Genomic DNA, 15,530 nt, shown 5'->3' with positions numbered 1-15,530 from the left:
CGGGATTCGGGCTCTCGAGGGCGAGAGGCGGCCCTGGTTGGAAATGGGCGAGCGGAGGCGTACCCTGCCTCTCTCCCCCGGCAATCCGCCCGCGTCCAAGGTCGACGGCTTAAATTCGAGGCTTTCCTTAAACTCCGCAGGGAGGAATGGGAAGCACGTGGCTCATGTTGGACAGCAGCCTAGCCCCGGGCTGGGGCTCCTGAAAGGAGGCTGGAGGGACACCTGGGCCAAGGCTGCATAAGGCGATTCCTCAACCCCAGGGTTACAAAGCTGGGGCCATAATTAGTTTTGTTTTTTTAAGATGCTGCACTTCAAAGGTGCTTCGAGGCTCTTTGTTCGCGGATAGGTAGAGATACATGTCTTCCCTTTTGGTGCTGAAGCCACGTTGCCGTGCTTGGCTTGGATACTGAACTAACATGTTTTCTGGGTCTGCACATTACACTGAACCTCCGACTGTCCAAAACAGGGGTCTCCCGACTCTTCATCGACCCCTTCATGAAGTTTCAGATTGTTCATCAACCCTCAAACATTTATTATATGAAAATAATGTAATAAATACTATGGTAACTAATAGTACCACAAATAATAATAATAACCAACAATAACATCAACCCCTTGGATAGTCCCATACAGGGATAGTCCCATATCGACCACTTTGGAGAACCCTGGTCCAAAGAAACCAGGTTTGCACTGTACACCAAGACATGCCCATGGACCCAAGTGTAAAACTAACCAAGCTTAGTCTGTGGTGCAGATGCAGCTCCTAGATTTTTACCTGAATTAATGAAGCATGTTGTGTGGACACAACCATAGTGAGATATCTCGCCATTTGGTATGGGATGCATATGCTTGTTCATGTGGGGTTTTTTTTGCTCTGCCAGACTAATACCTGAAGGGGAAAAAAACCTTATGTTTAGAAACAAGTTGTTTGTTTATATGATGAATCAAAGGGTTACAAAAATGTTCAGTGAAAGTAAAACAATGGCGTATCCTTTAACTTAATCCAACCAGCTGGCTGATTCTATTAGTGTGCTCAGTAAGGATGATGATGGTAGTGGAGGAAGGTCTCATGGATCAAACCTTTACAAGATGAGAATGACAGGTTTTTAAAATAACTTTGCTGACTTTTTTTTTCCTGTTTCATAAATAACAGAGAAATGTCCTGTGTTCACATATTTATCTTAGCCATGGTATGCTCAGTATGTCTGGGCAAAATGTTATTATGTGCTTATAGTATGCCAAGTGTTATGCTTGGTTATATTTCAGTCTTTGATGGCAATGTATGAACATAACCACATCAAAATTTATCAAAATGTCAAAGGCAATGTTTTGATCTTTGGTCTCCATTTCTGACATTGCTGGCAGCATATAGTATTTTCAGTAAAAATAAGTGGATTTCCCCCAAACAAGTCAGGGAAAAAACCTGCAATATTCTGTCAACATTTTGGATGATTGTGTACCCAAGATTTAAGATACAGAGGCCTGGTTTACATATAATACTAAGCCAGAGTTCTTTAAACTGTGGTTTGTTGAATAACCATAATGGCCTAGTAGTTCATACGTAATGTATGTAAGGTCTACATTTCCACAGACACAGATAATGAAATACCCACAAGAAACAATAAGATAGCTGACCATTATATATGAATCAAATCAGAAAGGTCTTAGTTTTCCTCATATTTTAAATTTTATTTCAATCTCTGATGATAATATTTCTTCAAAGTGTTAGATTAGCAAAACCCAATTTGCAGGCTTACTAGCACTCAATTAAAGGAGTAACTAGTTTATTATATAACCAGTTCTGTTTTATTTTATAATACAAATGTATCTCTATGTGTTTATAGGCAATTGTAGGACTTCCTTATACATTTGACGAATTTTTGGTCTTTATGAATTTGGTATGTACATTTATGAAATATAGATGTTTTTGTGTGTGTGGATGAAGACAGGTTATTGGACAGAGATCTAAATTGAACATGGCTGTTACTGATACAAGCTCTGAAAAGGGAGTTTGAATGAAGATTATGTTTCAGATCTCCAGGCCATTGCAATGTAAAAAAGTGAAAAGCTTTCCATAGAAAGTAACTGTTTAGTAATTCCATCTTTTTCATATGCAGGATTTAGAAGTAACTTAGACTTTTTTTTTTGGTAGAAGTTAAGTGTTATATCTTAGGGGTTTGGACTTAGAATTTTACTTATTTATTTTGCAGTTAGGGCCAACTCTATAGATAGAGTTGAGATGGTCAGAAAGAACCCAGGTTCCTTCTTTCAGCTTTAAAGTTCATTAGATGGTTTCCTTTCACCTAACCTACCTCACAATTTTTAATGAAAATAAAATAAGACAAACCCTGTATGTCACAGGTAAGGGGACCTATGGTCATCCAGATATTACTGAGCTGCAGTTCATCTTGCAATTACCCATTAGTGGTTGCGCTTTCAGATATTCTCTGCTGTGAAATCTGTGAGGCTTTTAGATCATTTTGAAGACATACTGAAGGCTTTTCAGTATGAATGTTGGGTGAATGGTTCCTCCCTCTATTTTTTAATTAATATGTTATTTAATTAATGGTTTTTTTCTATTGTATTTTAATAGATTTATTAGCCTTTTGAGATATGATTGCATGGAAAATGGTATGAAAATTTCATAAAAGTCATATAATAAACACCAGGGATGGTGATTGTGCAGTTTGAAACTTCTGGAGGTCTCTAGATTCCCCTGTTATAGATTAGCCACTTTAGGCTCTGCAAAGGAAGAATGAGGTACAGGTAATGGTTAATGCTGGGATTATACGCTCTGGATAATTTATGATGAATTTTCTGAAAGACAGTTAGGAAATGCTATGTGAGAGAGAAAAAATTATGGCCCAACAAATATAATATGAATTGCAATTTCAATACATGTCTTTATTTTTTCACACAAGCGACTGTAAAAGGCAGCTAATAGCAATTGGGAAACATAGTAACATTTTCCAATGTCAAGTGCAATGCTTGGTAGTTCCATAAATAAAATATATAGTTAACATTATTTCTTGTTAACATTTATTTTGTAATTGCTATTATTTGCAGGATGATTGGCCAAAAAGCACATATATGCCAGAGGTGAATCCCCATCCATTGATTTCCCAGATAAGAAATGACTATCCTTTAGATGCTGTTGCCCAGTATCTTTATGAAAATGCTCCGCTGCCCTCTGAAATTATTTCCAGCTTGGAAAAGAGAGTAAATGAATGCAAAATACAAGCCCAGGAGCATGCTGAACATGTATTTACTTTGGAATCAGAAAAATCAGAAATAGATGAGCAATCAGAACAAGGTAATTCCGTCTCTTAGCTAATAGGACCATTGTTGGAAAAACCAGTATCAATTAATTTTATAAATCTCCTACTGGAAGCAACAACCTGTATTGAATAACGTCTAAAAGGAAACATAAAAACAATTAAAAATCTAATAATGTATTCTCAGTGTTTTGATTATCTCACTTGATGATATCAGTTATCTCTATTTCTTACATGCAAATCCATAGGTTGCCATAATGCTCTTATTTAGCTTATGCTTATAGTAATATTTGTATTCCCCTTAGGATCCATTGTAAAATATCTCTCTGGTAAATAATGGCAAAAATAATTATTTTGTTATGCTAATATTATTAGATTTTCTTTTTAAACACAGCAGTGTTAATTTTTCTGGGATATGTTTAGACATTTACTATCCAGGCACTAATCAGCGATCCTGTATCCACTTAACTGCACTGGCTACTACGCCAGGGATTCAAGTAGAGACTCCACCATGTCCTGTTTGGAGGCCAGCAGATACTTGGCACTTGCCTAGAAAGAAAGCAGATGTGTCCTATTTGATAGAGTTGATGGTGATCAGAAAATTAGGCTCAAAAATTGTGGTCTGGCTCACACCAGCAGGGAAATTTTTCCTTCAATGGCCAAAGTGGATTTGAAACACAGTTTTACCTCTCATCTAAAATTATGCAGTGGCAAAACAGTCTCATGTAGGAGTATTCTTTTAAGGGGATATTCTACTGAATTACTATCTCTTGCTCTCCATAGAAATCATTTTTTACATATTTAGACTGCAGTCATCTGAAAGATTGCCTGATCCTTGATTGTAAATAAATATATGTGTGTGTATATGTATGCATGCATATATACATGTGTGTGTGTGTATAAATATCAGGCATAAGCATACTTTCGGTGGTTTAGACCTTAAGTGCTGTTGGACTCAGTGAGATTTAATTTCTGATCAATGAATACAACAGGGTGATTAATATTTGGGTCTTTGAAAAGTTGTTTATATTACAATATGTGGTTCAGCTGTTAACTTACTTTAGGAATAGTAACTAAGGAATTTCTTAGTTAAAAGCCTAGCTCTGTTCTCACATTGGCCAATCGCTTCTATTATCTAAGATTTTGTCATTGTGCATGATTGAAAATATAGGTAAATATTTTCCCACAAAAATAGAACTGTATTTTACATCTGGGAAGATATTTAAAGTTCTTAGCTTCTTTTGTACTTGTTTTCAAGTTGATGAAACATCATCCGCTGAATCACAGGGTATTTTGAAGAAGAAAAAGAAAAAAGTGAAGGTAATTCATGTACTGGACCCCTTCCCTCCATTAAGAGATTAATTGCTACATTGATAGAACTGGCATCTGGTAAGATGTTTACTTGCATTGATCATAGGGTAAAAAAGGCCAAAGTGGTTTATGCATGAAAACCATTTCCTCACTCTGTTTTCCCCCTTTGATTAAGTGAGGTGGCTTCAAACAATCTGCTTCTCCTGGTTTATTCATTCAGTATTTTGGATTAAACTGATGCATAAATGAGACCTATGAGTTTCTTGTAAGCAAGTAAAAGTTTTATTTAAATGACAGGCCAATAAAATCAATATGTACTGTATATAGCTAATAATATTTGTATTCTCTCTGTAAATACTGTTGAAGAATCTGTCAGAATAGTACATAGAGTCCATCTTCCCTTAAGCTCCCATAACAGAATGGTATGGATGTTACATTATGTCATGCCCCAGTATATGGGATTTTGCATCACTTCTACCCTCCCCCATGGAAATTTCTCTTTCTTTATATATCTGGACATACATCTAATCTACTTCCATATCTTTATAACGTATTTGTTTAATATGTGTTTCAGTTTCCTGTAGATGCCATACAAGACTCAAATGGTAAAAGCCTGGAGGTAAATTTTACAAATATGCTGTAGCAATCAGTGATGAAACAAAATAAAATTATATTAGTATGGACAAGAGAGAGAAAGGGATCACTTCCAAACCACTGGGAATAGAGCAGAGCTCTAAAAATTAACTTAAGCGAAATGTTTATCATCCCAACTTGAATGTGTAATTAAGCAATAAGGTTACCATTCTAGAATAAGATCTTGATTACAGCTTTGGCTTCTCCAAGCAATCATTTTAAAACATGGAAAACTATTTTGTTCAATCCCTTTACATATCTCTTGCTTCTCTGTTGCAGGACAGTTGGTCTGACTCTTTTAAGAGGCAGATTTATCAATACGTTCAATCATTCATACTATCAATTAGGACCAAACTCTAAATTAATTGGGTCTGTGCAACATGCTACACCATAAATCATAGTTTTATAAAATTGGTTGGGGCAAAACAAAACCCATATTATGGCTTAACAAGGTGTGCCAACTCAGTCATTGTATGATGTGTATTTAACAATTTTTTTAAAAAATCTGTTCTGATCTTCCTGCTTGCTGCTTCTAATAAAGAAGGTGAAGGTACAGATCTGGGTTGGGTTGGAATGACTGCATATGTGGAGTCACGAGTCCTTCAGTTGCTGTTCCTTCCACCCAAAATATGCCCTTAATTGAATAGTATCGGAGTGGTTAGTAGGAACAGGACATTCAAAACAAAGGGTTTAATCTCATGTGCTGCTCTGGATTAGGAATCCACATAATTAGCTTTTTCAGAAAAAACAAAAGTGGCTGGTGCTAGGGGTGCGTTTCAAACTTCGATGCTTCATGAGGCTTGCAGGTAGGGATCACACATTGTGCTAAGCCAGCACATGATTGATTTTGGCTTAGTATTGTGTGAATCTTTGTGGTTTGGAACCATAGTTTATATTTTAGGGTTATATGGTCCAACTAATTATAGTTTATTCAATCATCCATCGCTCAGTAGAATGTCTGATCTCAGTTGTATGGACCTGATACTCCTTAGATACACTAAAATCAACTAGGTAGGATGACTATGTGGCTCTTTTTCTTTTTTAGAATTACAGTTTTCCTGGCTTCAATTTGTGGAAACTTACGAAACTTCCAAACCATGTAGAACCTGCACAACTCTGGGACTCAGTTCTAAAAGTCCAAATTTTCAAGGTATAAATTTTAATTTTACTGATATTGCAGCACCAAGTGGAACACAGGTTTGTTAAACAGGAGGCATCTGTGAGTAAGAGAGACATTGGGACAACTTTGGGATAAATATACTTGAGATAAGCCTTGTGAAACATGACAGGGCTCACTTCTTAAGAGAGATGTAGCAGTGTCCACTATAAATGCATTTAGCCCTCAGGAGTGTACTTTATGTTTTAGAGTTTTCCTTCTCCATTTTCTAACTTGATTTACCTAATAATATTTTTGAAGCAGTGGTTAATCTGTGTGTTTATGCATTGTGTCACTTTATTGACTCACACATTTTGACAAAATGTCAGAATAATTATGGTTTCCTATCACTTACTTAGGGCCAACCAGTGTCAAGTATGAGAAGAACCAGTTTCATAGGATGGGAAAAGAGACTCAACTACTAAGTTGATCTGAAGCCATTGCAAATAGCTTTTCCTTCTAAATAAGGGCACTTTTTATAAGTCTCTGCCAAATTATACTTGTCTAAATATACTTCTAGAAGCCAAAATTATTTTAGATCTAAACATCCTTAACAAAGACCAATGATAACATATTAACAATCAAGACTATTTTTTAAAATCTGATAAAATATGCATTCCTGTTGCAGAGCATAAAATAATTGCCTGTTTTTAAGAAAGTGAGTATCAATCCAAGTAATTATTTGACGTCAATTTTAAAAGGGTTATATAAGGTTGCAGTTGTAGCTGTCAGGCAATAGCTTTTCTTGTAGACACTGAGTGAAAGACTTAAGGAACTTGATTTTGTTTAAAAAAATCAATTCCTTGGTTTTAGGTCTGTAAACATCCTTTTCCAAATGAGATGCAGTGAGATTTATTGGAATTTTAAATTAGGGTGAAGAGATAATCACAGATAATTTGCAAGCTACCATGCCTTGGACTGGCCCTATATCCCAGCTATAATCAGTTAGTGAGACAGGCTGGATATTGACATTAAAAAAAATAGCATGCATATCTACTCCATAAGCCGCTTTTATGATGCAATACTATGGCCTCAGTCTTAGCAGGTAAAACACCTGGCAAACTTTACCTGGGCTTAGCAACTAAGAGGTTCAGACTTTGTTGGTACTTTGATGGTAGATGATCAGATGTTATAGGCCTGCCTGGTGAGTCAGACTCTTAGTTGGAAGAGCAGAACTTGACAGATGCTGACCCTGCAGTTCAGGAGCCAACAGGATCTCAGGGATCTGCAGAGGAGGCTCAGAAAGAGCAGGGCTTGTTGGAAGACAAGTCTGCAGTTTTGCAGCACTCAGGTAACCACCCTCTTGTTGCAGTAGCAAAACAGGAGGCTGAATTGGATTGATTCAGAGCGTAAGCTAGAACAGATCCTCAGCCCATGAACATGCAGAAAGCTCAAGTGAATCAAATAAAGATGTTCAGTGAGGCTCTTCAAAAGAAAGAAGCAGGACTCAAGAAAGTAGACATGCCTGAGTCAGCACTATAAGAGGCGGGCCTGGGAGTCTGACTTCCATTGGCAAGCAACTTTCCACCCTTGTACCCGACTTCCTGAATGTGTGCAGCTTCTGAGTTCCTAGCTGCTCTCTGGGCTGGTACAAGACTAACCCAGGTCCGATTCTTGGATCTTGGATTTGTCTGGACAGAACTTTGGCTTCTGAAGTAAGATTAATTGCTTTTCCTGAGCTTTCACATTCTTGCCCAGTGGTGAGATTTAGAGCTGCCATAAAGGCTTCTGATCTACATCTGACCTCCTGCTCTTGTAATTGCTGGCACAGGACACTACAGAAAGGTTGATTGGGAAATTTAAAAGAAAGCAAAAACCTGGCAAATAGCTTCTGAATTGTTGCCAAGAAAACTACACATACATTTTATTAAGTCACCAAGAATCAAGCTTGATTTGAAGGAAACTTCTACTGCAGCCTGTAGGATTTGTCAGATATCACTTCATGGAAACAAATCAAGGGGGCAAAATCTGATCTTAGATACCCCTTCAGGAAGTCGAATAAAGCTTCTAGGTTTTGAGGGGCAATCCATCATTAATTCCTTCTTTTTCTCCCTCTGCCTCACAAGATCAGCTTTTTTTTAAGATCATGAAATCAGCAAGAAAACAATTGGCAAAATATTACAGTTTGTCAGAGCACTCTAAATTTGGAATCCTCCAACAAGGCCATAGGATTGTTCTATTGACTGGTTGACAACAGTAGTCATATTGGTTAGCCATGTGTAATGAATTGCGTGTAAGATTTATAAAAAATAATCCCCAAAAGCTGGACTTTAACACAGAGCTTATTTATTGTGTGCCGAACTGGCCAGAAAAGAAGGTATCTTGAATACTTCACAAATGAACTAAAAAAAAAATGGAGGGAGTAGCTGATTTTCTCTCTTCAAATGGCATCTTTTCGCTTTCTGTAAATGCAGAGTTGAATAGAGATGGAAGGAATGCTGAATGAACTGGCATCACTAGCAGATTTACAAGTATGTAAGAATTGTTTGTGGATCCTCCAAGTCAGGCTGTAGTTCAGGAATGTGTGTGAAAAAGCCCTACCACGTACAGATGTTCATCAGTGACTACGTTTATTATATGCTCCATATGTAACCAAGGTTCTCAAGAGAGAATTCTCAAACACAAACTGGACATATGCAAAGATACTTTTCTTCCTAATTGTCCTTAAATGTTCCAGCTATCACAGTGCAGCTGAATCTCCTGACTGGCTGATAAACCAGTGCTTCCTCATTGGATTGCAGCTTGTTTTGTCATGCAGCATTCGGCCACGTGAGCCAATGGAAGAAACATTTGGGGAGAAAAGTTGTGACAAGGCTCCTCTGCTTCCCATTCTTGATCCCATTGATGACTCCTACAGCCATAGGAGGTCTCATAAGTTTTGCTTAGATCTATGGGATTGAAACCAAGATCACTTCTGTACAAGGTCTCTTCCTGAGTTGATCACCTCTGCTACCACATGGCATGAATAAAGTGGTGAGCCAGATCCACTGTCTGTCTGCAGTTTACATGTTACAGCAAAGTAGGTGTTCTAGTTTCATGCAGCAGTTTCTGTTTTGAGATAACTACTGATGCTCTGGAATAAATTCCTAATCTATTTTGAATAGCCTCCATGTTTTCTTTAGGCCCAAATAATGTTTTGGATGGAACCACCAAGATACAACACTCAGTTAATAAGGTGTCTGAACTAGTGCAATAAATCAATTTGTTCTATTTATAAACCTCCTTGAACAAATTAATGAAGTACAAAAATATGTGAAATAATATTTGTCAGTTTAATTCTAAATATATTCACTGTTAAGTAATAGCTGTGAACCATATTGAACTTATATTGCATTGTAATCAATAGGACTTGTGAACTCACTTGAAGATGAATATGTTTGGGACTGGATAAAAACGCCCACTTCATTTTGCTCTGTCTTGGTTTTTTTTTTTGGACAGGGTGTGAATATCAAAGTTTTGAAGCGGCTGTTTTTTTCTGAACCATCTCTTGCGATTTTGCAGGATTGTTTTTGGTGGTGGTTTCTTCATAAGTTCAAGGTACAAAACCTAAAGCTTTATCATGATTGATCCTTATGAAAAAAGTAATTGACATACAGTATGTAAGAATTCTTGCGCAGCATGACTGAATATTAGGTCATCTGATGGATTCTTTGGCACTAAATGAAACAGCTGGTCTCAGAGTTGTTTCAGTTCATGTTATCTGCCACCCAAAGGCCTGAGGACTTCCGAGATGATATTTGAAACTGTTTTTCACTAAATTAAATTTTGGCCAAGTTATAATTCCTTCTTGATGTTCACTCCTTTTTCTCACTCACAACTATTCCTACAGTTAAATGCAGCTTAGGCATGACATTTGAATGCTTATGAAGTTATTTCAGATATGCTAATATATTTTCAAGCAAACATAGTGATGATGAATTGGTGAAAGTTAGCAGTCCTACTCACACAATACACTAAACTGGTTTCGGGTGGGGTTTGTTTATTTACTTATTTGGGCTTCTAGGCCACTTCAGTCCCCAAAACCTGGCCAGTTCAAATGCATTATTACTTTCATAAAAGTGCTAGAGAAAGTTTATTGCAGTCTTTGCTTGCAGCATTTGTGTATACTTTGATCATCTGCTAGTGACTTACCTGGGTGTGTTGAATTTTGGCAGTATGGTGAAAGTTGCTGCATTGCTAAACATTGTCATTAATTCAAGACTATTGACAACAACTCTGCACTGATGTTTTAAACTGTAGAATATACTTTGCCTAATACCTTCTCCTGATTATTTCAAGCCTAATCAAGATGAACAGGACCACTTTTTTGACAGAATATCAGCTAGCTATGTGACCCTTCTGTGGAGCATACCCAATTACATTAAAGATGATTTTCTTCAGGTAATGACATTGTTTGCAATTATGAATTTTACTCCTTCCAATCTCTCTTTGTCTTGTTCAGAGAAGAGCAAAAAGTTTGTCTACTGCCATCTTTCCATCTACAGTAATTACCTCTTAACGTGATCTGTTTTGTTGATCGACATGCCAGAATCCTTCAGCGTTTCATTCTATGTCATGCCTTCAGGCTCTGTTATTGCCTCTGAATTTTTAAAAAAATTATTCTTGGCAATCTCAACTACTTATTGCATACGACCTAATTGAAGCTTGACAAAGAGATTTGTGAATCTAGCTAACTTGCCTCCATGAATAACATGGAGCAGGAAAAGGGGTTATAATTTATTTGTGTATTCACCAGTCACTCCACAAGCAGAATTCCTTTGGCGATGAACACTCACTTTAAGAACTGCATCTTCTTGATAAGGAAAAATGGTGACCTCATGTCATATCCCTCACTTCATCGTGTAACCAATTTGGTACCTTCTTGTAATGGTATGTGAGAAAGATGGGGCAGAGAGATGCTGCCTAGGGAATGGTCAGATAAGAGAAGGCATAACCCGCAGCTGCATAATGGGAGGAGAAAGAGGCTCAAGAGGGACTCTTCCTAGCTTCTCAGGCTGTAAAGGAGACGGCAGGAAATTTGTACTTTCAGACTTGCAAGATTCTGTTAATGTAGCCTTACAATAAAGTAGAATTAGCTCATCTGGTTGTGTTTCCTGTCTGGTCTACCTGGGAAGGCTGACATGAATCTTGCAAGTCTGAAAGTACAAAACTCCCACTGTCTCCTTTACAGCCTGAGAAGCTAAGGAGGGTCCCTTCTGAGTCTCTTTCTCTACCTATTATGTAGCTGCCGGCTATGCCCTCTCTTATCTTACCTTTCCCTAGGCAGCATCTCTTTGCCCTGTCTGTCAAGGTCTTTCTCAATACCATTACACTTCTAGTTATGTTGTTATAAGATCTGATAAGGTTTTTTTATTATTCTTAATTTAAAAAATTGGGTTGACATGCTCCAGGTCCCATCATTGTCACAGCACCTATGAAGTATGCCTTCTCTACTGCTGTGTCTACCCTTTGTGACAGTCCTGCTGCCTTTTAGGAAGGCTCTTCCCACAAGCTCTGGCCCTGCTAACCTCCATGTAAGAGTGATGCAATTGTTAACTGGTGTGTTTGATACTATTTTTCCGAGAGTGGTTGTCTTTTACTGTTTCAGTCTTTTTACTGTTTTTTTTAATCCTGTGTAAGCTGCCCAGAGTTGCAAGGAATTGAGCAGCCTTAGAAACTGATTAAGTAAAATAAGTAATGGGCTATAGCAGCCTTTCTCAACCTTCTGATCCTGGAGGAACCCTTGAAATATTTTTCAGGCCTTGGGGAACCCCTGCACATTCAGGCACAAATATAGGCCAGAAGTTACAAAATTATTATATCCATTTTGTGTGCAAGCTTGTATAGATGCATTAACAGTATTGTTAAACTAAAAATAAAGAATGAAACTGACCTCTTTAAGGTGAAGTTGCCTGAATTTGAAAGAACCCCTAGTGACCTCTCGTGGAACCCGAGGGTACCACGGAACGCTGCTTGAGAAACCCTGGGCTATAGCCTCCCAAATTCCCAGCTAGGACGTTGCATTCTCAACTGATCTGAAAGGCAGTAATTGGAGAAGGCGATTCTAACGTACCTTTTGGTCTCAGGTTAAGCTGCCTGCTCTGTGTTCAGCACATCTTCTAAATTAACAGGGCTTTTTTGTGGTAATGTTTAAATTACCAAAAAATTAGTGTGGTAAAAATTAATTAATTTTTAATTGATAGAAAAAAATTGGTGAAGATCTGACATTGTTCTCCTTCCTTACTGATTTGCCCATAAGTTCATTTGTTTTGCAGTAAGCTAAGCTGCCACCCAGGCTTGCTATGTTCTTTGACAGACCTTGTATTTTTGCCACAGCTGGTGATTCAGCTATGTTTGCATGCCTGTTTATTTCTATGTATAAGCATCACCCACTTTTTATGATTAACTTAATTTGCATCTTGGCAGATGTATCCTGACAGCTTGTCCCAAGCCATCTATGTTACTTTTTGTGAAGCTTTTCCTCAATCTTGTGATCGTTTTGATGATGAGTTTAAAGATGAATTAATGGATTTAATTTTCCAGTGGATAAGAGGTACTAGAATGTTGATGATTATTTTTCTTTGCAGTGGGTGGCAATAGTGTATCTCAATAGTTTTCTATATAATTTCACCTAGTCAGCATTTTCTATCTTTATCAGTTCTTCAAAAGCATCATACAGTCTGAAGTTAGAGTTAAGCCACTAAGTCCAACCTCTTGGTCAGTTCAGAAGCCCAAATTAGAGTATCCCAAACAGATGACTGTCCAGCCTTTATTTGAATATATCCAGTAAGGTGAGCCCATCACCTCTCTCAATAATTAGTTCCACTGTTGAACTGTTCTTACTCATAGAATTTTTTCTAACATTCCTTTGTAATTTTCCTCGTAACTTAAATCCATAATTCTGTTTCCTGGACTCTGGAACAAGCCAGAACTGTCTTGACCTTACTTTTATGTGGCAAATTGAGAGACTGTGTGTTCTAGTCCTCCCTTGGCCATGAAAGCCAGTTGGGTAACTCTCTCAGCCCAGTCCGCCTCGCAGTGTTGTTCCAGGGAAGATAGGAGGCGGGAGCATTACATACATTGCCTTGAATTGTACAAAATAAAGGTGGAATATGAATCTAATAACAAGAAAATTTAAAAATTCCCCCCCAAGTCATAGAATTGTAGAGCTGAAAGGGACCACAAGGATCATCTAGTCTAGGGTTCCCCAAAATGGTCAATATCAACCCCCAAGGGTCATTGGGACTATCCATTGTTGTTGTTGTTGTTATTCATAGTACTTTTAGTTAAAGTGGTACTTACTAAATTATTTTCATATAATAAATGTTTGGGGGTCAATGAACAATCTGAAACTTCATGAAGGGGTAGACGAACTGAAGAGTTTGGAGATTCCTGATCTAGTTCAATCCTCTGCAATGTGCTGGAAAACCAATTAAACCCACTTGTCATTTTTTTTTCAGGCAAAACTTACCCAGCTCCTTCATTCTCTCTTCATTAGTTTTAGTTTCTAGTTCTTACTGCCCTCCTTTGAAGCTGTTTCAGTTCCTCTGAATTTTTCTTAAAGGGTAGTACCCAGAATTATACACAGTACCTGAGGCAGGATCTGACCAACTCAGAAGAAAGTGGGATGATTACATCCTATGATTTGGAAACTGTACTTCTGTTCAATCAGGATAAAATCGCATTTGGCTTTTTTTGCAGCTGCATCACACTGCCTCATATTTAGTTTACAATCAACTGCTATTCCAGGATCTTATTAGCAAGTATCATTACCAAGCCAGGTATCTTCCATCCTATAGCTGTGAATTTGACTTTTGTTTCCTGATAGAAGAACTTTGCACTTGGTTCTGTTAAACTTGATTTTATTATTTTCAGCTTATTTCAACATCAGAATTGTGAATTTTATTTCTGTATTCAAGGGTATTAGCTATTCCATCCAATTCTATATCTTCTGTATTCCCTCTGTGTCTTCCTCCAAGCAAATAATTTTTAAAAAATGAAAGAGCAGAGGGCCCAGGACGTGTAGCATCCCATTTATGACAAACCATTAATGAGCATTCCTTGAGTGCTGTTCTTGAGGCAATAATACACACACTTAATTGATGTGGCATCTAGCCCACATGTAACTAACTTGCTGATTAGCATGTTTTGGGATCCTTTGTCAAATGCTTTTTTGAAGTCTGGATATATTACATCTACAATATTCTTGCATTCTGTTAAGGTACCTGATACAAAATAAGATGAAGTTAAGTCTGGTGAGATTTGTTTTGAATAAAAGTACCAAAAACATTTGGTTGGTTAGTATTATTCAGTTCATCAGTTGATCCTCTTGCAGGTTTTAAACCACAAAAATTTGCCTGGAAAAAGTGGAACTTGGGGTGGATGGAAACACTTAGAAAATCTAAGGTAGAGAAAGATTCTCAGAAATCATCACATACAAAACTTCAGCCTAGAAGAAGGTCAAGGTCAAGGTCAAGATCAAGATCAAAATCAAAATCAAAATCAAAATCAAGATCAAGATCAAGATCAAGATCAAGATCAAGAACATGTAAGTACCAGGCAAATGGATACAAGGAATTATCCAATGTTTGTTCAAGAGCTGTGTAGAATGATGTATCCTAGATACAATTGTGAAATTTGTAACTTTTTTAAAATATTATTTTCAGTTTTTCAACTATAGTCTTTAGATAGCAATATCTACAAGGAATATACTGAGCATGATTTATATAACTCTAGACTGCTGTTGTTTTCAATGTGGGACTGTCTTGAAGGTTTTCTGGAACATTGTGTGGGGTATTCATGAAGAAATTCATGAGAAATGAGACTTATTACTGATTAATATACGTGATGCACATATCAGTAATATATGTGATACATATACTGTATACTCACTACAGCACCTCCAACTGGTTGCTAGAGAACATAAACAGGAAGTTGCTTTTGCAGTCACATGCAGCTTGTCACCTTCTAAAGATATATGGTAACACTGGGAATCCAGTGGAATTCTATCTTCTGGAATAGATAGGCCTGTGCAATAATCCAGCAAATTTGTTACATTTGGAACTCTTCACTTGCTATGATTCCAATGAAAATTGGTCCATTCCAGTTACCATTAATGCTGGGGAAAAAAGTATCTATTGGTGCCAGTAGTGATGCCTTTCCTCGTTTATTGGTGG

General features: G+C 37.3%; 2 protein-coding genes across 2 annotated transcripts in view; both read left to right on the top strand.

Moving 5' to 3' along the window:
- The window catches only part of LOC134504781 (nicotinamide riboside kinase 2-like), a 256,317-nt gene that overhangs the window by 225,855 nt on the left and 14,932 nt on the right, over positions 1 to 15,530 (top strand). The window lies entirely within an intron of this gene.
- On the top strand, positions 2,353 to 14,961 carry FAM227B (family with sequence similarity 227 member B). The gene is made up of 9 exons (XM_063314366.1): positions 2,353 to 2,361; positions 3,067 to 3,313; positions 4,534 to 4,595; positions 5,161 to 5,205; positions 6,265 to 6,369; positions 9,814 to 9,912; positions 10,654 to 10,755; positions 12,781 to 12,907; positions 14,690 to 14,961. Exons 1-9 carry the CDS (start codon positions 2,353 to 2,355, stop codon positions 14,959 to 14,961), a joined length of 1,068 nt encoding a protein of 355 aa, XP_063170436.1.

This window comes from Candoia aspera, chromosome 13 (genome assembly GCF_035149785.1).
Source record: "Candoia aspera isolate rCanAsp1 chromosome 13, rCanAsp1.hap2, whole genome shotgun sequence".
NCBI classification, from domain to species: Eukaryota; Metazoa; Chordata; class Lepidosauria; order Squamata; family Boidae; genus Candoia; species Candoia aspera.
The sequence above is the reverse complement of the archived record's forward strand: the minus strand, read 5'-3'. Positions and strand labels throughout refer to the sequence as shown.